General features: G+C 79.9%; 1 protein-coding gene across 1 annotated transcript in view; it reads left to right on the top strand.

Annotated features, from left to right (window-relative positions):
- Positions 1-22,850, top strand: part of ANGPT4 (angiopoietin 4) — a 59,314-nt gene that overhangs the window by 28,906 nt on the left and 7,558 nt on the right. The window contains exons 2-3 of the mRNA XM_048497936.1: positions 158-313; positions 3,082-3,203. Of these exons, the coding sequence (XP_048353893.1) occupies positions 158-313; positions 3,082-3,203 (278 nt within the window). The remainder of the gene's footprint in view (positions 1-157; positions 314-3,081; positions 3,204-22,850) is intronic.

Consider the following 22,850-nt stretch of genomic DNA (forward strand, 5'->3'; position numbering starts at 1 on the left):
CTGGTGTTTTTAAGTACCGGTAGCCAAGTTTGGTTAGTTCTCAGTGTCTCTTCCTTCTTGTCGAAGTTGCCTTGGCGTTGGTGGATTTCAATGGCCTCCCTGTGCAGTCTGACAGAGTAACCGTCCGAGTTGTCCCCTTTGGCTCTTTTCCTTCCAGCTGGAGAGCTACGTCCAGATGACTATGAAGTCGGAGATGGTGCAGATCCAGCAGAACGTGGTTCAGAACCAGACAGCCACCATGTTGGAGATCGGGACGCACCTCTTGAACCAGACAGCCGAGCAGACCAGGAAGCTGACTGACGTGGAGGCTCAGGTGTTGACACGGCGGGAGGTGTCTAGAATGGCATGAAGGCGGAACGTGATTCTGAACACCAGAAGAAGGAAGGAGAGTTTGGATTTATATCCCCCCTTTCTCTCCTGCAGGAGACTCAAAGGGGTTTACAATTCCCTTGCCCTTCCCCGCTCACAACAAACACCCTGTGAGGTGGGTGGGGCTGAGAGAGCTCCGAGAAGCTGTGACTAGCACAAGGTCACCCAGCTGGTGTGTGTGGGAGTGCACAGGCTAGGAGGTTAAGAGCTCGTGTATCTAATCTTTGATTCCCAGCTCTGCCGCCTGAGCTGTGGAGGCTTATCTGGGGAATTCAGATTAGCCTGTGCACTCCTACACACGCCAGCTGGGTGACCTTGGGCTCGTCACAGCTTCTCGGAGCTCTCTCAGCCCCACCTACCTCATAGGGCAGTGATGGTGAACCTATGGCACGGGTGCCAGAGGTGGCACTCAGAGCCCTTTCTATGGGCACGCACAAGCAGAGTTGCCCCCCCCCCCCCCCCAATCCAAACTCTTCTTCTTCTAATCTGAATCCCCCAGATAAGCGTCCACAGCTCAGGCGGCAGAGCTGGGAATCAAACCCGGGTTCCTCCAGATAAGAATGCACCTGCTCTTAACCACTACGCCACTGGCCTGGGACGGGGGAGGCCTCGAAAGTCCAAACCCTCAAGCTGAAGGCATCTTTTCTCTGAGGACCAGAATATGGAGTCTTGTTGGGATTCCCCAACATTTGTTTGAGTGGGTCAGAGCAAAAGGACAGGCCATCAGGTGGCCAACTTTGGGTTGGGAAATTCTTGGTGTTTTTGGGGCGGAATTTGGAGGAGGTCATAATATCTTAGAGTCCACCCTACAAAGCAGCCATTTCCTCCAGAGGAAGTGATCTCTATAGTCTGGGAGACTAACTGTAATTGTGGTGTGGTGCAGTGTGGTGTAGTGGTTAAGAACAGGTGGACTCTGATCTGGAGAACCGGGTTCGATTCCTCCCTCCTCCAAATGAGGGGCAGACTTATCTGGTTTGTTTCCCTGCTCCTGCACATGAAGCCTGCTGGATGACCTTGGAGCTAGTCACGATTCTCTCTGAGATCTCTCAGCCCCACCGACCTCACAAGGTGTCTGTTGTGGGGAGAGAAAAGAAAGGAATTTATAAGTTGATTTGGGACTCCTTACAGGAGATGAAAGGTGGGGTGTGGATCCAAACTGTTCTCTTCTGCTGCCACTGAACACAGGGTGTTTGTTGTGAGGGGGGAAGGGCAAGGAGATTGTCAGCCCCTTTGAGTCTCCTGCAGGAGAGAAAGGGGGGATATAAATCCAAACTCTTCTTCTTCTTCCAATCTGGCTTGCAGATTTGCACATTGATGCTCAATTCTCAGATGATCCCCGACCTGGTTTCAACACACACACACACACACACACACACACAAAATTGATAAAAGTTAAAATTATAACTTTAGCCATCTGTTAGCAATCTTGAATTATTATAATATTTTATGAACCCAAAACGACATGTATTTTATCTATTCATTTCTTTTTCAAATATAACCCATGAGAATGCAGCTAAAGCCAGTCAGATCACTGGAATAACCAATGACTAAGGTTGTTGTGATTTGGTATACCGATCAGTTCATCTTTATCAATGTGACTGAAAAGCTTACCAGATTGTAAATGCAGATCCATTGAATACTTGATTCCAATACGATTATAATTGATTTCTAGATTGTAGCCTTGTTACTGTTATGTTTATGTCGACTTATCTTTCCTTCTTTTTAACCTTTTCTCCTATTTTTGTACTGTTTTTGTTGGTAATTTTGTTGGTAATTCACTCTAGTCTAATCTAAGATCTAGTCTAGTCTAAGATCATTAGACTCTTCATGGTTAGTCCAGCCTAATGATCTTAGACTAGACTAGAGCTTAGATTGGACTAAATTATGCAGAAAATTACCAACAAAAACATTACAATTGCACTGAGCTTATCTAAGGCCCCTGTCCGCACATGCAGAATAACGCACATTCAGTCCACTTTCACAATTGTTTGAAAGCGGAGTTTGCAATTCCGCACAGCAAAATCCAGTTGCAAAGTGCATTGAAAGTGGATTGAAAGTGGATTGAAAGTGAAGAGATAGAAAAAGTGCAGAGAAGGGCAACAAGGATGATTGAGGAACTGGAGCACCTTCCCTATGAGGAGAGGCTGCAGCGTTTGGGACTCTTTCGTTTGGAGTGGAGACGTCTGAGGGGGGATATGATTGAAATTTTTCTCTCTTTCTCACAATACTAGAACCAGGGGGCATACATTGAAAATGCTGGGGGGAAGAATTAGGACTAATAAAAGGAAACACTTCTTCACGCAACGTGTGATTGGTGTTTGGAATATGCTGCCACAGGAGGGGGTGATGGCCACTAACCTGGATAGCTTTAAAAAGGGTTTGGACAGATTTATGGAGGAGAAGTCGATCTATGGCTACCAATCTTGATCCTCCTTGATCTGAGATTGCAAATGCCTTAGCAGACCAGGTGCTCAGGAGCAGCAGCAGCAGCAGAAGGCCATTGCTTTCACATCCTGCAGGTGAGCTCCCAAAGGCACCTGGTGGGCCACTGCGAGTAGCACAGAGCTGGACTAGATGGACTGTGGTCTGATCCAGCAGGCTCGTTCTTATGTTCTTATGTTCTTATTATTCTGCATGTGTGCGGAAGGGGCCTAGGGAGTCCTGGCTCGGGTCTCAGCCCTGACCTCCAGTTTATCTCCCCGCCTTGCCCAGGTGTTCAATCAGACTTCCCGCATTGAGATCCAACTCCTGGAGAATTCGCTGTCCACCAACAAGTTGGAGACGCAGCTCCTGCTGCAGACCACCGAGATCCAGAAGCTGCAGGGTCGAAACAGGTAACGTCAGCCTGCTGGCTTGACTCAATGGGTTGCGTTAGCTTGGAGAGGAAGAGGCTGAAACCGGTAGGTGTGTTCAGAGAAATCCCCGTCCCGTTTCTTTGGATGATGCAGACCTCGTTTGTGATTCTGAAGTCAGAAAAGCACTGTTAAGAGACCAATGCAGCAGTGGCGTAGTGGTTAAGAGCGGGTGTACTCTAATCTGGAGGAACCGGGTTTGATTCCCTGCTCTGCCGCCTGAGCTGTGGAGGCTTATCTGGGGAATTCAGACTAGCCTGTGCACTCCCACACCCGCCAGCTGGGTGACCTTGGGCTAGTCACGGTTCTTCGGAACTCTCTCAGCCCCACCTACCTCCCAGGGTGTTTGTTGTGAGGGGGGAAGGGTAAGGAGTTTGTAGACCCCTTTGAGTCTCCTATAGGAGAGAAAGGGGGGATATAAATCCAACTCTTCTTCTAGGATTGCACCTAGTTGCCTTCATAAGCATAAGCATAAGCATCAGCATTTTATTGTCATTGTGCACACACAAAGAAATTTACAGCAGCATTCCTCGATGCACACAATTTCAGATTCATACCCCATCCTTACTTTCCCCTTCCTCCACCCATCCCTACACAGCCCCAAACACATCAACACAAAGCCGCGGAGTTTAGCATAGCCACAGCTCTAGAATAGAAGCTGTCTCTAAGCCTCTTTGTCCTAGTTTTGATAGAGCTGTATTGTCTGCCAGATGGTAACAGTTCAAAAAGAGAGTGTGCCGGATGAGACGGGTCTCTCAGAATATTTTGGGCTTTTTTTAGGCTTCGGGCATTATAGAGTTCTTCTAAGGAGGGGAGAGGGCAGCCGATAATCCTTTGTGCAGTAGTGATCACCCTTTGGAGAACCATACACAGATGCAGTAGGTTAAGACACTCTCTATAGCACAGTGGTAAAAGGACACCAAGAGTTTTTCATCCAGTTGTTGTTTCCTTAAAAGTCTCAGGTAGTACAGTCTTTGCTGGACCTTCTTAACCACCGCGGCAGTCTGTACGCCCCAGGTCAAGTCCTCTTTAATCATAATGCCCAGAAATTTTTTCCTACCTCAATGTAGTGTTACAAAATATATTGCCGGTGATTGTATCTAATTGATTGAGATGCATTCCTACCTTGATGTAATTGCTACAAGGTATATGTAACTAGACTGCTATAGGTTACCGTTGCTGTAATGGGACATTCTTTCCTTGATCTTTTCTTTATGGCTTCGCACACTGAGTAGATAACTGGGCTTACCCCTGACATTTCTGATCCCGTGGGAAACTGGACGTTTCCATTGTCTTGTGGAGGCAGGAGGCCAGGTGGCTTCATCTCTATCTGTCACCGTTCTTGGGGCGCCTCAGCTCTGAAATAGCTCTCACATTCTTTGGGAAAACGGGAGGGGGGATTACTTTTGGATAAAAAAGATTTCAAAAGCCCGGTTTTCCAGAACTGGGTGCTTTGTTGCCTGCCAATAAACGCTGCTGATCAACAATACAGTCTGTTTACCGAGTTAAGGTATGAAACCTAACATTGAGCACTTTTGGAGAGATGCAGCACAGCCATCAGCATAGAGGAGGAAGTGGGAGAGGGGGTTTGCCTAGAATCTAGGGCCCTTTCCGCAAGGGCCAAATACAGCGCCCTGGGGACTGCAAAAAGCCGTCCCCAGGGAGCTGTTCGCATTGGGGGCGCAGCTGCTTCACAGCCGCACCGCCCTCGCTCCTCCCCAGTGGCATGAAGCCGCTGTTTCCCAACCTCGCTCCCCGAGCAGGGTTTTTGGGAAACAGTGGCTGCCAACCGCTGCCATACGAAAGGCAGCGGCTGGAAGGCGCCATCCCTCCCCCCTTTTCCAATCGACTTACGGTCCCTGCGACCGTCCGGCGCGTTGCTGAGGCCTACAGGCACGCCCCCCCACCCTGTGACTCTGGAGCGGTCATGCAGGGCAGGGGGTGTGTGTCCCCTGGCCTTGGGAACGTGCCGGACGGCCGCAGGGAAGGTGAGTCGATCGGGCCACGGCGCAGCGCGGCACTGTCTTCCCGGTAGTTTTTGGGGCCGTTCGTGCAAACGGTCCCGGGGGGGTTGGGTCGGCGTCATGTACACCGACCCAACCTCCAGCGTGGCCGTGCGGAAACAGCCTATGATAAACCACAGAGTTTGCCTCCTGAAGCAGCCATGTTCTCCAGGGGGACTGATCTCTGCAGTATAAAGATCAATTGTAATCCTGGGAGATCTGCCCGGAGGTTGGCAAACCCGACCAATTACATGGATACTTGGAGGGCTCCGAGGATAGACTGGTGGTCGCTGATCCCAGAGAAAGTGGCACTGAAAGAGAGCACTGAGTGTTTTGAATTTTGAGGAAAGGGCTCTTCTCCTGCCGTCCCATTTGAAAGCAATCTTCAGAAGTACGATCTCTTTCGCTTTTCATAGAACCACAGAGTCGGGAGAGACCCCCAAGGGCCATCCAGTCCAACCCCCTGCCACGCAGGAACACACAATCGAAGCACTTTTGACGTATGTTCATCCAGCCTCTGTTTAAAAACCTCCAAAGAAGGAGACTCCACCACTCTCCGAGGCAGTGAATTCCACTGTCGAACAGCCCTGACAGTCAGGAAGTTCTTCCTGATGTTTAGGTGGACTCTCTTTCCCTGCCCCTTGAATCCATGACTCCTGGTTCTAGTCTCTGAGGCGGCACAAAACAAGCTTGCTCCTTTTTCGCCATGGTATCCCTTCAGATATTTAAACATGGTTATCATGTCTCCAAAGCAGATATTTTCTCCAGGAGAACTGATCTCTGCAGTCTGGAGACCGGTTATCATTTGGAAAGCTCTGTAGGCCCCACCTGGAGATTGGGACACCCGAGACATTCCCTTAAATCCAGTGGTGGGATCCAAAAATTTTAGTAACAGGTTCCCATGGTGGTGGGATTCAAACTGTGGTGTAGCGCCAATGGGGCTAGACAGGGCACGGTGGGGGCGTGGCCAGGCATTCCGGGGCGGGGCTGTGGCAAGGACGCAGCCGCTGCTCCGGTCCTTGGGCGGGAAACGAATGCACGCAGGCGCAGGCTGCCACGCACGCCCGTGCACCTCCTGCTAGACTGCTTCCAGTTCTGTGCGCTACTGCTGAGGAGGGGCGTAGCTAAGGCAAAACTCACGTGGCAAAATCACCAATTAGTAACCCCCTCTCGGCACACACAAATAATTAGTAACCTACTCTCGGGAACCTGTGAGAACCTGCTGGATCCCACCTCTGCTTAAATCCCGTTGTTCTTCCTTGAGCAGCAGTGGCGTAGGAGGTTAAGAGCTCGTGTATCTAATCTGGAGGAACCGGGTTGGATTCCCAGCTCTGCCGCCTTAGCTGTGGAGGCTTATCTGGGGAATTCAGATCAGCCTGTGCACTCCCACACACGCCAGCTGGGTGACCTTGGGCTAGTCACAGCTTCTCGGAGCTCTCTCAGCCCCACCCACCTCACAGGGTGTTTGTTGTGAGAGGGGAAGGGCAAGGAGATTGTCAGCCCCTTTGAGTCTCCTGCAGGAGAGAAAGGGGGGATATAAATCCAAACTCTTCTTCTTCTCTTCTTGATAAACGTTTGCAACTTTCTTTTCTTCCCACGCTGTGAATGGGCTCTCCCGGGTGTCACAAATCTCTTTGTTAAGGGCTTTGAACTGCCAGAAATCCTGCTGAGCCGGAGCTGCCTGGTGTTGATCCAGGGCCCAGACATGCAATCCTGACACATATTTATCTATCCCGGACTGCTGGCTCCCCTCCCTTATCTCGGTCTTGCTCTCCAGGAATGCGTTTCTCAGACTCCCACGGAGCGCACTTCTTCTCTGAGCTGCGAGCTCAGCTTTCTGCTTTGCAAGAGCTGACGGACTCCAGACTGGATTACCAACTCCAGACTGGCACATTCCTGGAGACTTGGGCATGGTGCTTTGTGGAGGGGCAGTACGGGGAAGAAGAAGAAGAAGAAGAAGAAGAAGAAGAAGAAGAAGAAGAAGATGTGGGGGGGGGGGGGAGTGGGGGGGGGGGGGGGTGGGGGGGTGGTGTGGGGGGGGGGGGGGGGTGGTGGGGGGGAGGGGGGGGGGGGGGGGGGGGGGGGGGGGGGGGGGCGAGGGGGGGGGGGGGGGGGGGGGGCGAGAGGGGGGGGGGTGGGGGGGGGGTGGCAGGGGTGGCGGGGGGTGGGGGTGTGGGGGGGAGGGGGGGTGGCGGGGGGGGGGGGGTTAAGGCGGGGGGCGGGGGTGGAGGCGGGGGGGGTTGGGATCTGGGGCGGGGGGGGGGGTGGCGGGGGGGGGGGGGGGGGGGGGGGGGCGGGACGGGCGGTGGGGTGGGGGGGGGGGGTGTGGGGGGGGGGGGGGGGGGGGGGGGGGGGGTGGGGGGGTGGGGGGGTGGGGGGGGGGGGGGGGGGGGGGGGGGGGGGGTGGGGGGGGGGGGGGGTGGGGGGGGGGGGGGGTGGGGGGGGGGGGGGGTGGGGGGGGGGGGGGGTGGGGGGGGGGGGGGGTGGGGGGGGGGGGGGGTGGGGGGGGGGGGGGGTGGGGGGGGGGGGGGGTGGGGGGGGGGGGGGGTGGGGGGGGGGGGGGGTGGGGGGGGGGGGGGGTGGGGGGGGGGGGGGGTGGGGGGGGGGGGGGGTGGGGGGGGGGGGGGGTGGGGGGGGGGGGGGGTGGGGGGGGGGGGGGGTGGGGGGGGGGGGGGGTGGGGGGGGGGGGGGGTGGGGGGGGGGGGGGGTGGGGGGGGGGGGGGGTGGGGGGGGGGGGGGGTGGGGGGGGGGGGGGGTGGGGGGGGGGGGGGGTGGGGGGGGGGGGGGGTGGGGGGGGGGGGGGGTGGGGGGGGGGGGGGGTGGGGGGGGGGGGGGGTGGGGGGGGGGGGGGGTGGGGGGGGGGGGGGGTGGGGGGGGGGGGGGGTGGGGGGGGGGGGGGGTGGGGGGGGGGGGGGGTGGGGGGGGGGGGGGGTGGGGGGGGGGGGGGGTGGGGGGGGGGGGGGGTGGGGGGGGGGGGGGGTGGGGGGGGGGGGGGGTGGGGGGGGGGGGGGGTGGGGGGGGGGGGGGGTGGGGGGGGGGGGGGGTGGGGGGGGGGGGGGGTGGGGGGGGGGGGGGGTGGGGGGGGGGGGGGGTGGGGGGGGGGGGGGGTGGGGGGGGGGGGGGGTGGGGGGGGGGGGGGGTGGGGGGGGGGGGGGGTGGGGGGGGGGGGGGGTGGGGGGGGGGGGGGGTGGGGGGGGGGGGGGGTGGGGGGGGGGGGGGGTGGGGGGGGGGGGGGGTGGGGGGGGGGGGGGGTGGGGGGGGGGGGGGGTGGGGGGGGGGGGGGGTGGGGGGGGGGGGGGGTGGGGGGGGGGGGGGGTGGGGGGGGGGGGGGGTGGGGGGGGGGGGGGGTGGGGGGGGGGGGGGGTGGGGGGGGGGGGGGGTGGGGGGGGGGGGGGGTGGGGGGGGGGGGGGGTGGGGGGGGGGGGGGGTGGGGGGGGGGGGGGGTGGGGGGGGGGGGGGGTGGGGGGGGGGGGGGGTGGGGGGGGGGGGGGGTGGGGGGGGGGGGGGGTGGGGGGGGGGGGGGGTGGGGGGGGGGGGGGGTGGGGGGGGGGGGGGGTGGGGGGGGGGGGGGGTGGGGGGGGGGGGGGGTGGGGGGGGGGGGGGGTGGGGGGGGGGGGGGGTGGGGGGGGGGGGGGGTGGGGGGGGGGGGGGGTGGGGGGGGGGGGGGGTGGGGGGGGGGGGGGGTGGGGGGGGGGGGGGGTGGGGGGGGGGGGGGGTGGGGGGGGGGGGGGGTGGGGGGGGGGGGGGGTGGGGGGGGGGGGGGGTGGGGGGGGGGGGGGGTGGGGGGGGGGGGGGGTGGGGGGGGGGGGGGGTGGGGGGGGGGGGGGGTGGGGGGGGGGGGGGGTGGGGGGGGGGGGGGGTGGGGGGGGGGGGGGGTGGGGGGGGGGGGGGGTGGGGGGGGGGGGGGGTGGGGGGGGGGGGGGGTGGGGGGGGGGGGGGGTGGGGGGGGGGGGGGGTGGGGGGGGGGGGGGGTGGGGGGGGGGGGGGGTGGGGGGGGGGGGGGGTGGGGGGGGGGGGGGGTGGGGGGGGGGGGGGGTGGGGGGGGGGGGGGGTGGGGGGGGGGGGGGGTGGGGGGGGGGGGGGGTGGGGGGGGGGGGGGGTGGGGGGGGGGGGGGGTGGGGGGGGGGGGGGGTGGGGGGGGGGGGGGGTGGGGGGGGGGGGGGGTGGGGGGGGGGGGGGGTGGGGGGGGGGGGGGGTGGGGGGGGGGGGGGGTGGGGGGGGGGGGGGGTGGGGGGGGGGGGGGGTGGGGGGGGGGGGGGGTGGGGGGGGGGGGGGGTGGGGGGGGGGGGGGGTGGGGGGGGGGGGGGGTGGGGGGGGGGGGGGGTGGGGGGGGGGGGGGGTGGGGGGGGGGGGGGGTGGGGGGGGGGGGGGGTGGGGGGGGGGGGGGGTGGGGGGGGGGGGGGGTGGGGGGGGGGGGGGGTGGGGGGGGGGGGGGGTGGGGGGGGGGGGGGGTGGGGGGGGGGGGGGGTGGGGGGGGGGGGGGGTGGGGGGGGGGGGGGGTGGGGGGGGGGGGGGGTGGGGGGGGGGGGGGGTGGGGGGGGGGGGGGGTGGGGGGGGGGGGGGGTGGGGGGGGGGGGGGGTGGGGGGGGGGGGGGGTGGGGGGGGGGGGGGGTGGGGGGGGGGGGGGGTGGGGGGGGGGGGGGGTGGGGGGGGGGGGGGGTGGGGGGGGGGGGGGGTGGGGGGGGGGGGGGGTGGGGGGGGGGGGGGGTGGGGGGGGGGGGGGGTGGGGGGGGGGGGGGGTGGGGGGGGGGGGGGGTGGGGGGGGGGGGGGGTGGGGGGGGGGGGGGGTGGGGGGGGGGGGGGGTGGGGGGGGGGGGGGGTGGGGGGGGGGGGGGGTGGGGGGGGGGGGGGGTGGGGGGGGGGGGGGGTGGGGGGGGGGGGGGGTGGGGGGGGGGGGGGGTGGGGGGGGGGGGGGGTGGGGGGGGGGGGGGGTGGGGGGGGGGGGGGGTGGGGGGGGGGGGGGGTGGGGGGGGGGGGGGGTGGGGGGGGGGGGGGGTGGGGGGGGGGGGGGGTGGGGGGGGGGGGGGGTGGGGGGGGGGGGGGGTGGGGGGGGGGGGGGGTGGGGGGGGGGGGGGGTGGGGGGGGGGGGGGGTGGGGGGGGGGGGGGGTGGGGGGGGGGGGGGGTGGGGGGGGGGGGGGGTGGGGGGGGGGGGGGGTGGGGGGGGGGGGGGGTGGGGGGGGGGGGGGGTGGGGGGGGGGGGGGGTGGGGGGGGGGGGGGGTGGGGGGGGGGGGGGGTGGGGGGGGGGGGGGGTGGGGGGGGGGGGGGGTGGGGGGGGGGGGGGGTGGGGGGGGGGGGGGGTGGGGGGGGGGGGGGGTGGGGGGGGGGGGGGGTGGGGGGGGGGGGGGGTGGGGGGGGGGGGGGGTGGGGGGGGGGGGGGGTGGGGGGGGGGGGGGGTGGGGGGGGGGGGGGGTGGGGGGGGGGGGGGGTGGGGGGGGGGGGGGGTGGGGGGGGGGGGGGGTGGGGGGGGGGGGGGGTGGGGGGGGGGGGGGGTGGGGGGGGGGGGGGGTGGGGGGGGGGGGGGGTGGGGGGGGGGGGGGGTGGGGGGGGGGGGGGGTGGGGGGGGGGGGGGGTGGGGGGGGGGGGGGGTGGGGGGGGGGGGGGGTGGGGGGGGGGGGGGGTGGGGGGGGGGGGGGGTGGGGGGGGGGGGGGGTGGGGGGGGGGGGGGGTGGGGGGGGGGGGGGGTGGGGGGGGGGGGGGGTGGGGGGGGGGGGGGGTGGGGGGGGGGGGGGGTGGGGGGGGGGGGGGGTGGGGGGGGGGGGGGGTGGGGGGGGGGGGGGGTGGGGGGGGGGGGGGGTGGGGGGGGGGGGGGGTGGGGGGGGGGGGGGGTGGGGGGGGGGGGGGGTGGGGGGGGGGGGGGGTGGGGGGGGGGGGGGGTGGGGGGGGGGGGGGGTGGGGGGGGGGGGGGGTGGGGGGGGGGGGGGGTGGGGGGGGGGGGGGGTGGGGGGGGGGGGGGGTGGGGGGGGGGGGGGGTGGGGGGGGGGGGGGGTGGGGGGGGGGGGGGGTGGGGGGGGGGGGGGGTGGGGGGGGGGGGGGGTGGGGGGGGGGGGGGGTGGGGGGGGGGGGGGGTGGGGGGGGGGGGGGGTGGGGGGGGGGGGGGGTGGGGGGGGGGGGGGGTGGGGGGGGGGGGGGGTGGGGGGGGGGGGGGGTGGGGGGGGGGGGGGGTGGGGGGGGGGGGGGGTGGGGGGGGGGGGGGGTGGGGGGGGGGGGGGGTGGGGGGGGGGGGGGGTGGGGGGGGGGGGGGGTGGGGGGGGGGGGGGGTGGGGGGGGGGGGGGGTGGGGGGGGGGGGGGGTGGGGGGGGGGGGGGGTGGGGGGGGGGGGGGGTGGGGGGGGGGGGGGGTGGGGGGGGGGGGGGGTGGGGGGGGGGGGGGGTGGGGGGGGGGGGGGGTGGGGGGGGGGGGGGGTGGGGGGGGGGGGGGGTGGGGGGGGGGGGGGGTGGGGGGGGGGGGGGGTGGGGGGGGGGGGGGGTGGGGGGGGGGGGGGGTGGGGGGGGGGGGGGGTGGGGGGGGGGGGGGGTGGGGGGGGGGGGGGGTGGGGGGGGGGGGGGGTGGGGGGGGGGGGGGGTGGGGGGGGGGGGGGGTGGGGGGGGGGGGGGGTGGGGGGGGGGGGGGGTGGGGGGGGGGGGGGGTGGGGGGGGGGGGGGGTGGGGGGGGGGGGGGGTGGGGGGGGGGGGGGGTGGGGGGGGGGGGGGGTGGGGGGGGGGGGGGGTGGGGGGGGGGGGGGGTGGGGGGGGGGGGGGGTGGGGGGGGGGGGGGGTGGGGGGGGGGGGGGGTGGGGGGGGGGGGGGGTGGGGGGGGGGGGGGGTGGGGGGGGGGGGGGGTGGGGGGGGGGGGGGGTGGGGGGGGGGGGGGGTGGGGGGGGGGGGGGGTGGGGGGGGGGGGGGGTGGGGGGGGGGGGGGGTGGGGGGGGGGGGGGGTGGGGGGGGGGGGGGGTGGGGGGGGGGGGGGGTGGGGGGGGGGGGGGGTGGGGGGGGGGGGGGGTGGGGGGGGGGGGGGGTGGGGGGGGGGGGGGGTGGGGGGGGGGGGGGGTGGGGGGGGGGGGGGGTGGGGGGGGGGGGGGGTGGGGGGGGGGGGGGGTGGGGGGGGGGGGGGGTGGGGGGGGGGGGGGGTGGGGGGGGGGGGGGGTGGGGGGGGGGGGGGGTGGGGGGGGGGGGGGGTGGGGGGGGGGGGGGGTGGGGGGGGGGGGGGGTGGGGGGGGGGGGGGGTGGGGGGGGGGGGGGGTGGGGGGGGGGGGGGGTGGGGGGGGGGGGGGGTGGGGGGGGGGGGGGGTGGGGGGGGGGGGGGGTGGGGGGGGGGGGGGGTGGGGGGGGGGGGGGGTGGGGGGGGGGGGGGGTGGGGGGGGGGGGGGGTGGGGGGGGGGGGGGGTGGGGGGGGGGGGGGGTGGGGGGGGGGGGGGGTGGGGGGGGGGGGGGGTGGGGGGGGGGGGGGGTGGGGGGGGGGGGGGGTGGGGGGGGGGGGGGGTGGGGGGGGGGGGGGGTGGGGGGGGGGGGGGGTGGGGGGGGGGGGGGGTGGGGGGGGGGGGGGGTGGGGGGGGGGGGGGGTGGGGGGGGGGGGGGGTGGGGGGGGGGGGGGGTGGGGGGGGGGGGGGGTGGGGGGGGGGGGGGGTGGGGGGGGGGGGGGGTGGGGGGGGGGGGGGGTGGGGGGGGGGGGGGGTGGGGGGGGGGGGGGGTGGGGGGGGGGGGGGGTGGGGGGGGGGGGGGGTGGGGGGGGGGGGGGGTGGGGGGGGGGGGGGGTGGGGGGGGGGGGGGGTGGGGGGGGGGGGGGGTGGGGGGGGGGGGGGGTGGGGGGGGGGGGGGGTGGGGGGGGGGGGGGGTGGGGGGGGGGGGGGGTGGGGGGGGGGGGGGGTGGGGGGGGGGGGGGGTGGGGGGGGGGGGGGGTGGGGGGGGGGGGGGGTGGGGGGGGGGGGGGGTGGGGGGGGGGGGGGGTGGGGGGGGGGGGGGGTGGGGGGGGGGGGGGGTGGGGGGGGGGGGGGGTGGGGGGGGGGGGGGGTGGGGGGGGGGGGGGGTGGGGGGGGGGGGGGGTGGGGGGGGGGGGGGGTGGGGGGGGGGGGGGGTGGGGGGGGGGGGGGGTGGGGGGGGGGGGGGGTGGGGGGGGGGGGGGGTGGGGGGGGGGGGGGGTGGGGGGGGGGGGGGGTGGGGGGGGGGGGGGGTGGGGGGGGGGGGGGGTGGGGGGGGGGGGGGGTGGGGGGGGGGGGGGGTGGGGGGGGGGGGGGGTGGGGGGGGGGGGGGGTGGGGGGGGGGGGGGGTGGGGGGGGGGGGGGGTGGGGGGGGGGGGGGGTGGGGGGGGGGGGGGGTGGGGGGGGGGGGGGGTGGGGGGGGGGGGGGGTGGGGGGGGGGGGGGGTGGGGGGGGGGGGGGGTGGGGGGGGGGGGGGGTGGGGGGGGGGGGGGGTGGGGGGGGGGGGGGGTGGGGGGGGGGGGGGGTGGGGGGGGGGGGGGGTGGGGGGGGGGGGGGGTGGGGGGGGGGGGGGGTGGGGGGGGGGGGGGGTGGGGGGGGGGGGGGGTGGGGGGGGGGGGGGGTGGGGGGGGGGGGGGGTGGGGGGGGGGGGGGGTGGGGGGGGGGGGGGGTGGGGGGGGGGGGGGGTGGGGGGGGGGGGGGGTGGGGGGGGGGGGGGGTGGGGGGGGGGGGGGGTGGGGGGGGGGGGGGGTGGGGGGGGGGGGGGGTGGGGGGGGGGGGGGGTGGGGGGGGGGGGGGGTGGGGGGGGGGGGGGGTGGGGGGGGGGGGGGGTGGGGGGGGGGGGGGGTGGGGGGGGGGGGGGGTGGGGGGGGGGGGGGGTGGGGGGGGGGGGGGGTGGGGGGGGGGGGGGGTGGGGGGGGGGGGGGGTGGGGGGGGGGGGGGGTGGGGGGGGGGGGGGGTGGGGGGGGGGGGGGGTGGGGGGGGGGGGGGGTGGGGGGGGGGGGGGGTGGGGGGGGGGGGGGGTGGGGGGGGGGGGGGGTGGGGGGGGGGGGGGGTGGGGGGGGGGGGGGGTGGGGGGGGGGGGGGGTGGGGGGGGGGGGGGGTGGGGGGGGGGGGGGGTGGGGGGGGGGGGGGGTGGGGGGGGGGGGGGGTGGGGGGGGGGGGGGGTGGGGGGGGGGGGGGGTGGGGGGGGGGGGGGGTGGGGGGGGGGGGGGGTGGGGGGGGGGGGGGGTGGGGGGGGGGGGGGGTGGGGGGGGGGGGGGGTGGGGGGGGGGGGGGGTGGGGGGGGGGGGGGGTGGGGGGGGGGGGGGGTGGGGGGGGGGGGGGGTGGGGGGGGGGGGGGGTGGGGGGGGGGGGGGGTGGGGGGGGGGGGGGGTGGGGGGGGGGGGGGGTGGGGGGGGGGGGGGGTGGGGGGGGGGGGGGGTGGGGGGGGGGGGGGGTGGGGGGGGGGGGGGGTGGGGGGGGGGGGGGGTGGGGGGGGGGGGGGGTGGGGGGGGGGGGGGGTGGGGGGGGGGGGGGGTGGGGGGGGGGGGGGGTGGGGGGGGGGGGGGGTGGGGGGGGGGGGGGGTGGGGGGGGGGGGGGGTGGGGGGGGGGGGGGGTGGGGGGGGGGGGGGGTGGGGGGGGGGGGGGGTGGGGGGGGGGGGGGGTGGGGGGGGGGGGGGGTGGGGGGGGGGGGGGGTGGGGGGGGGGGGGGGTGGGGGGGGGGGGGGGTGGGGGGGGGGGGGGGTGGGGGGGGGGGGGGGTGGGGGGGGGGGGGGGTGGGGGGGGGGGGGGGTGGGGGGGGGGGGGGGTGGGGGGGGGGGGGGGTGGGGGGGGGGGGGGGTGGGGGGGGGGGGGGGTGGGGGGGGGGGGGGGTGGGGGGGGGGGGGGGTGGGGGGGGGGGGGGGTGGGGGGGGGGGGGGGTGGGGGGGGGGGGGGGTGGGGGGGGGGGGGGGTGGGGGGGGGGGGGGGTGGGGGGGGGGGGGGGTGGGGGGGGGGGGGGGTGGGGGGGGGGGGGGGTGGGGGGGGGGGGGGGTGGGGGGGGGGGGGGGTGGGGGGGGGGGGGGGTGGGGGGGGGGGGGGGTGGGGGGGGGGGGGGGTGGGGGGGGGGGGGGGTGGGGGGGGGGGGGGGTGGGGGGGGGGGGGGGTGGGGGGGGGGGGGGGTGGGGGGGGGGGGGGGTGGGGGGGGGGGGGGGTGGGGGGGGGGGGGGGTGGGGGGGGGGGGGGGTGGGGGGGGGGGGGGGTGGGGGGGGGGGGGGGTGGGGGGGGGGGGGGGTGGGGGGGGGGGGGGGTGGGGGGGGGGGGGGGTGGGGGGGGGGGGGGGTGGGGGGGGGGGGGGGTGGGGGGGGGGGGGGGTGGGGGGGGGGGGGGGTGGGGGGGGGGGGGGGTGGGGGGGGGGGGGGGTGGGGGGGGGGGGGGGTGGGGGGGGGGGGGGGTGGGGGGGGGGGGGGGTGGGGGGGGGGGGGGGTGGGGGGGGGGGGGGGTGGGGGGGGGGGGGGGTGGGGGGGGGGGGGGGTGGGGGGGGGGGGGGGTGGGGGGGGGGGGGGGTGGGGGGGGGGGGGGGTGGGGGGGGGGGGGGGTGGGGGGGGGGGGGGGTGGGGGGGGGGGGGGGTGGGGGGGGGGGGGGGTGGGGGGGGGGGGGGGTGGGGGGGGGGGGGGGTGGGGGGGGGGGGGGGTGGGGGGGGGGGGGGGTGGGGGGGGGGGGGGGTGGGGGGGGGGGGGGGTGGGGGGGGGGGGGGGTGGGGGGGGGGGGGGGTGGGGGGGGGGGGGGGTGGGGGGGGGGGGGGGTGGGGGGGGGGGGGGGTGGGGGGGGGGGGGGGTGGGGGGGGGGGGGGGTGGGGGGGGGGGGGGGTGGGGGGGGGGGGGGGTGGGGGGGGGGGGGGGTGGGGGGGGGGGGGGGTGGGGGGGGGGGGGGGTGGGGGGGGGGGGGGGTGGGGGGGGGGGGGGGTGGGGGGGGGGGGGGGTGGGGGGGGGGGGGGGTGGGGGGGGGGGGGGGTGGGGGGGGGGGGGGGTGGGGGGGGGGGGGGGTGGGGGGGGGGGGGGGTGGGGGGGGGGGGGGGTGGGGGGGGGGGGGGGTGGGGGGGGGGGGGGGTGGGGGGGGGGGGGGGTGGGGGGGGGGGGGGGTGGGGGGGGGGGGGGGTGGGGGGGGGGGGGGGTGGGGGGGGGGGGGGGTGGGGGGGGGGGGGGGTGGGGGGGGGGGGGGGTGGGGGGGGGGGGGGGTGGGGGGGGGGGGGGGTGGGGGGGGGGGGGGGTGGGGGGGGGGGGGGGTGGGGGGGGGGGGGGGTGGGGGGGGGGGGGGGTGGGGGGGGGGGGGGGTGGGGGGGGGGGGGGGTGGGGGGGGGGGGGGGTGGGGGGGGGGGGGGGTGGGGGGGGGGGGGGGTGGGGGGGGGGGGGGGTGGGGGGGGGGGGGGGTGGGGGGGGGGGGGGGTGGGGGGGGGGGGGGGTGGGGGGGGGGGGGGGTGGGGGGGGGGGGGGGTGGGGGGGGGGGGGGGTGGGGGGGGGGGGGGGTGGGGGGGGGGGGGGGTGGGGGGGGGGGGGGGTGGGGGGGGGGGGGGGTGGGGGGGGGGGGGGGTGGGGGGGGGGGGGGGTGGGGGGGGGGGGGGGTGGGGGGGGGGGGGGGTGGGGGGGGGGGGGGGTGGGGGGGGGGGGGGGTGGGGGGGGGGGGGGGTGGGGGGGGGGGGGGGTGGGGGGGGGGGGGGGTGGGGGGGGGGGGGGGTGGGGGGGGGGGGGGGTGGGGGGGGGGGGGGGTGGGGGGGGGGGGGGGTGGGGGGGGGGGGGGGTGGGGGGGGGGGGGGGTGGGGGGGGGGGGGGGTGGGGGGGGGGGGGGGTGGGGGGGGGGGGGGGTGGGGGGGGGGGGGGGTGGGGGGGGGGGGGGGTGGGGGGGGGGGGGGGTGGGGGGGGGGGGGGGTGGGGGGGGGGGGGGGTGGGGGGGGGGGGGGGTGGGGGGGGGGGGGGGTGGGGGGGGGGGGGGGTGGGGGGGGGGGGGGGTGGGGGGGGGGGGGGGTGGGGGGGGGGGGGGGTGGGGGGGGGGGGGGGTGGGGGGGGGGGGGGGTGGGGGGGGGGGGGGGTGGGGGGGGGGGGGGGTGGGGGGGGGGGGGGGTGGGGGGGGGGGGGGGTGGGGGGGGGGGGGGGTGGGGGGGGGGGGGGGTGGGGGGGGGGGGGGGTGGGGGGGGGGGGGGGTGGGGGGGGGGGGGGGTGGGGGGGGGGGGGGGTGGGGGGGGGGGGGGGTGGGGGGGGGGGGGGGTGGGGGGGGGGGGGGGTGGGGGGGGGGGGGGGTGGGGGGGGGGGGGGGTGGGGGGGGGGGGGGGTGGGGGGGGGGGGGGGTGGGGGGGGGGGGGGGTGGGGGGGGGGGGGGGTGGGGGGGGGGGGGGGTGGGGGGGGGGGGGGGTGGGGGGGGGGGGGGGTGGGGGGGGGGGGGGGTGGGGGGGGGGGGGGGTGGGGGGGGGGGGGGGTGGGGGGGGGGGGGGGTGGGGGGGGGGGGGGGTGGGGGGGGGGGGGGGTGGGGGGGGGGGGGGGTGGGGGGGGGGGGGGGTGGGGGGGGGGGGGGGTGGGGGGGGGGGGGGGTGGGGGGGGGGGGGGGTGGGGGGGGGGGGGGGTGGGGGGGGGGGGGGGTGGGGGGGGGGGGGGGTGGGGGGGGGGGGGGGTGGGGGGGGGGGGGGGTGGGGGGGGGGGGGGGTGGGGGGGGGGGGGGGTGGGGGGGGGGGGGGGTGGGGGGGGGGGGGGGTGGGGGGGGGGGGGGGTGGGGGGGGGGGGGGGTGGGGGGGGGGGGGGGTGGGGGGGGGGGGGGGTGGGGGGGGGGGGGGGTGGGGGGGGGGGGGGGTGGGGGGGGGGGGGGGTGGGGGGGGGGGGGGGTGGGGGGGGGGGGGGGTGGGGGGGGGGGGGGGTGGGGGGGGGGGGGGGTGGGGGGGGGGGGGGGTGGGGGGGGGGGGGGGTGGGGGGGGGGGGGGGTGGGGGGGGGGGGGGGTGGGGGGGGGGGGGGGTGGGGGGGGGGGGGGGTGGGGGGGGGGGGGGGTGGGGGGGGGGGGGGGTGGGGGGGGGGGGGGGTGGGGGGGGGGGGGGGTGGGGGGGGGGGGGGGTGGGGGGGGGGGGGGGTGGGGGGGGGGGGGGGTGGGGGGGGGGGGGGGTGGGGGGGGGGGGGGGTGGGGGGGGGGGGGGGTGGGGGGGGGGGGGGGTGGGGGGGGGGGGGGGTGGGGGGGGGGGGGGGTGGGGGGGGGGGGGGGTGGGGGGGGGGGGGGGTGGGGGGGGGGGGGGGTGGGGGGGGGGGGGGGTGGGGGGGGGGGGGGGTGGGGGGGGGGGGGGGTGGGGGGGGGGGGGGGTGGGGGGGGGGGGGGGTGGGGGGGGGGGGGGGTGGGGGGGGGGGGGGGTGGGGGGGGGGGGGGGTGGGGGGGGGGGGGGGTGGGGGGGGGGGGGGGTGGGGGGGGGGGGGGGTGGGGGGGGGGGGGGGTGGGGGGGGGGGGGGGTGGGGGGGGGGGGGGGTGGGGGGGGGGGGGGGTGGGGGGGGGGGGGGGTGGGGGGGGGGGGGGGTGGGGGGGGGGGGGGGTGGGGGGGGGGGGGGGTGGGGGGGGGGGGGGGTGGGGGGGGGGGGGGGTGGGGGGGGGGGGGGGTGGGGGGGGGGGGGGGTGGGGGGGGGGGGGGGTGGGGGGGGGGGGGGGTGGGGGGGGGGGGGGGTGGGGGGGGGGGGGGGTGGGGGGGGGGGGGGGTGGGGGGGGGGGGGGGTGGGGGGGGGGGGGGGTGGGGGGGGGGGGGGGTGGGGGGGGGGGGGGGTGGGGGGGGGGGGGGGTGGGGGGGGGGGGGGGTGGGGGGGGGGGGGGGTGGGGGGGGGGGGGGGTGGGGGGGGGGGGGGGTGGGGGGGGGGGGGGGTGGGGGGGGGGGGGGGTGGGGGGGGGGGGGGGTGGGGGGGGGGGGGGGTGGGGGGGGGGGGGGGTGGGGGGGGGGGGGGGTGGGGGGGGGGGGGGGTGGGGGGGGGGGGGGGTGGGGGGGGGGGGGGGTGGGGGGGGGGGGGGGTGGGGGGGGGGGGGGGTGGGGGGGGGGGGGGGTGGGGGGGGGGGGGGGTGGGGGGGGGGGGGGGTGGGGGGGGGGGGGGGTGGGGGGGGGGGGGGGTGGGGGGGGGGGGGGGTGGGGGGGGGGGGGGGTGGGGGGGGGGGGGGGTGGGGGGGGGGGGGGGTGGGGGGGGGGGGGGGTGGGGGGGGGGGGGGGTGGGGGGGGGGGGGGGTGGGGGGGGGGGGGGGTGGGGGGGGGGGGGGGTGGGGGGGGGGGGGGGTGGGGGGGGGGGGGGGTGGGGGGGGGGGGGGGTGGGGGGGGGGGGGGGTGGGGGGGGGGGGGGGTGGGGGGGGGGGGGGGTGGGGGGGGGGGGGGGTGGGGGGGGGGGGGGGTGGGGGGGGGGGGGGGTGGGGGGGGGGGGGGGTGGGGGGGGGGGGGGGTGGGGGGGGGGGGGGGTGGGGGGGGGGGGGGGTGGGGGGGGGGGGGGGTGGGGGGGGGGGGGGGTGGGGGGGGGGGGGGGTGGGGGGGGGGGGGGGTGGGGGGGGGGGGGGGTGGGGGGGGGGGGGGGTGGGGGGGGGGGGGGGTGGGGGGGGGGGGGGGTGGGGGGGGGGGGGGGTGGGGGGGGGGGGGGGTGGGGGGGGGGGGGGGTGGGGGGGGGGGGGGGTGGGGGGGGGGGGGGGTGGGGGGGGGGGGGGGTGGGGGGGGGGGGGGGTGGGGGGGGGGGGGGGTGGGGGGGGGGGGGGGTGGGGGGGGGGGGGGGTGGGGGGGGGGGGGGGTGGGGGGGGGGGGGGGTGGGGGGGGGGGGGGGTGGGGGGGGGGGGGGGTGGGGGGGGGGGGGGGTGGGGGGGGGGGGGGGTGGGGGGGGGGGGGGGTGGGGGGGGGGGGGGGTGGGGGGGGGGGGGGGTGGGGGGGGGGGGGGGTGGGGGGGGGGGGGGGTGGGGGGGGGGGGGGGTGGGGGGGGGGGGGGGTGGGGGGGGGGGGGGGTGGGGGGGGGGGGGGGTGGGGGGGGGGGGGGGTGGGGGGGGGGGGGGGTGGGGGGGGGGGGGGGTGGGGGGGGGGGGGGGTGGGGGGGGGGGGGGGTGGGGGGGGGGGGGGGTGGGGGGGGGGGGGGGTGGGGGGGGGGGGGGGTGGGGGGGGGGGGGGGTGGGGGGGGGGGGGGGTGGGGGGGGGGGGGGGTGGGGGGGGGGGGGGGTGGGGGGGGGGGGGGGTGGGGGGGGGGGGGGGTGGGGGGGGGGGGGGGTGGGGGGGGGGGGGGGTGGGGGGGGGGGGGGGTGGGGGGGGGGGGGGGTGGGGGGGGGGGGGGGTGGGGGGGGGGGGGGGTGGGGGGGGGGGGGGGTGGGGGGGGGGGGGGGTGGGGGGGGGGGGGGGTGGGGGGGGGGGGGGGTGGGGGGGGGGGGGGGTGGGGGGGGGGGGGGGTGGGGGGGGGGGGGGGTGGGGGGGGGGGGGGGTGGGGGGGGGGGGGGGTGGGGGGGGGGGGGGGTGGGGGGGGGGGGGGGTGGGGGGGGGGGGGGGTGGGGGGGGGGGGGGGTGGGGGGGGGGGGGGGTGGGGGGGGGGGGGGGTGGGGGGGGGGGGGGGTGGGGGGGGGGGGGGGTGGGGGGGGGGGGGGGTGGGGGGGGGGGGGGGTGGGGGGGGGGGGGGGTGGGGGGGGGGGGGGGTGGGGGGGGGGGGGGGTGGGGGGGGGGGGGGGTGGGGGGGGGGGGGGGTGGGGGGGGGGGGGGGTGGGGGGGGGGGGGGGTGGGGGGGGGGGGGGGTGGGGGGGGGGGGGGGTGGGGGGGGGGGGGGGTGGGGGGGGGGGGGGGTGGGGGGGGGGGGGGGTGGGGGGGGGGGGGGGTGGGGGGGGGGGGGGGTGGGGGGGGGGGGGGGTGGGGGGGGGGGGGGGTGGGGGGGGGGGGGGGTGGGGGGGGGGGGGGGTGGGGGGGGGGGGGGGTGGGGGGGGGGGGGGGTGGGGGGGGGGGGGGGTGGGGGGGGGGGGGGGTGGGGGGGGGGGGGGGTGGGGGGGGGGGGGGGTGGGGGGGGGGGGGGGTGGGGGGGGGGGGGGGTGGGGGGGGGGGGGGGTGGGGGGGGGGGGGGGTGGGGGGGGGGGGGGGTGGGGGGGGGGGGGGGTGGGGGGGGGGGGGGGTGGGGGGGGGGGGGGGTGGGGGGGGGGGGGGGTGGGGGGGGGGGGGGGTGGGGGGGGGGGGGGGTGGGGGGGGGGGGGGGTGGGGGGGGGGGGGGGTGGGGGGGGGGGGGGGTGGGGGGGGGGGGGGGTGGGGGGGGGGGGGGGTGGGGGGGGGGGGGGGTGGGGGGGGGGGGGGGTGGGGGGGGGGGGGGGTGGGGGGGGGGGGGGGTGGGGGGGGGGGGGGGTGGGGGGGGGGGGGGGTGGGGGGGGGGGGGGGTGGGGGGGGGGGGGGGTGGGGGGGGGGGGGGGTGGGGGGGGGGGGGGGTGGGGGGGGGGGGGGGTGGGGGGGGGGGGGGGTGGGGGGGGGGGGGGGTGGGGGGGGGGGGGGGTGGGGGGGGGGGGGGGTGGGGGGGGGGGGGGGTGGGGGGGGGGGGGGGTGGGGGGGGGGGGGGGTGGGGGGGGGGGGGGGTGGGGGGGGGGGGGGGTGGGGGGGGGGGGGGGTGGGGGGGGGGGGGGGTGGGGGGGGGGGGGGGTGGGGGGGGGGGGGGGTGGGGGGGGGGGGGGGTGGGGGGGGGGGGGGGTGGGGGGGGGGGGGGGTGGGGGGGGGGGGGGGTGGGGGGGGGGGGGGGTGGGGGGGGGGGGGGGTGGGGGGGGGGGGGGGTGGGGGGGGGGGGGGGTGGGGGGGGGGGGGGGTGGGGGGGGGGGGGGGTGGGGGGGGGGGGGGGTGGGGGGGGGGGGGGGTGGGGGGGGGGGGGGGTGGGGGGGGGGGGGGGTGGGGGGGGGGGGGGGTGGGGGGGGGGGGGGGTGGGGGGGGGGGGGGGTGGGGGGGGGGGGGGGTGGGGGGGGGGGGGGGTGGGGGGGGGGGGGGGTGGGGGGGGGGGGGGGTGGGGGGGGGGGGGGGTGGGGGGGGGGGGGGGTGGGGGGGGGGGGGGGTGGGGGGGGGGGGGGGTGGGGGGGGGGGGGGGTGGGGGGGGGGGGGGGTGGGGGGGGGGGGGGGTGGGGGGGGGGGGGGGTGGGGGGGGGGGGGGGTGGGGGGGGGGGGGGGTGGGGGGGGGGGGGGGTGGGGGGGGGGGGGGGTGGGGGGGGGGGGGGGTGGGGGGGGGGGGGGGTGGGGGGGGGGGGGGGTGGGGGGGGGGGGGGGTGGGGGGGGGGGGGGGTGGGGGGGGGGGGGGGTGGGGGGGGGGGGGGGTGGGGGGGGGGGGGGGTGGGGGGGGGGGGGGGTGGGGGGGGGGGGGGGTGGGGGGGGGGGGGGGTGGGGGGGGGGGGGGGTGGGGGGGGGGGGGGGTGGGGGGGGGGGGGGGTGGGGGGGGGGGGGGGTGGGGGGGGGGGGGGGTGGGGGGGGGGGGGGGTGGGGGGGGGGGGGGGTGGGGGGGGGGGGGGGTGGGGGGGGGGGGGGGTGGGGGGGGGGGGGGGTGGGGGGGGGGGGGGGTGGGGGGGGGGGGGGGTGGGGGGGGGGGGGGGTGGGGGGGGGGGGGGGTGGGGGGGGGGGGGGGTGGGGGGGGGGGGGGGTGGGGGGGGGGGGGGGTGGGGGGGGGGGGGGGTGGGGGGGGGGGGGGGTGGGGGGGGGGGGGGGTGGGGGGGGGGGGGGGTGGGGGGGGGGGGGGGTGGGGGGGGGGGGGGGTGGGGGGGGGGGGGGGTGGGGGGGGGGGGGGGTGGGGGGGGGGGGGGGTGGGGG

The sequence above is a fragment of the Sphaerodactylus townsendi genome, linkage group LG05 (assembly GCF_021028975.2).
Source record: "Sphaerodactylus townsendi isolate TG3544 linkage group LG05, MPM_Stown_v2.3, whole genome shotgun sequence".
Classification (NCBI taxonomy): Eukaryota; Metazoa; Chordata; class Lepidosauria; order Squamata; family Sphaerodactylidae; genus Sphaerodactylus; species Sphaerodactylus townsendi.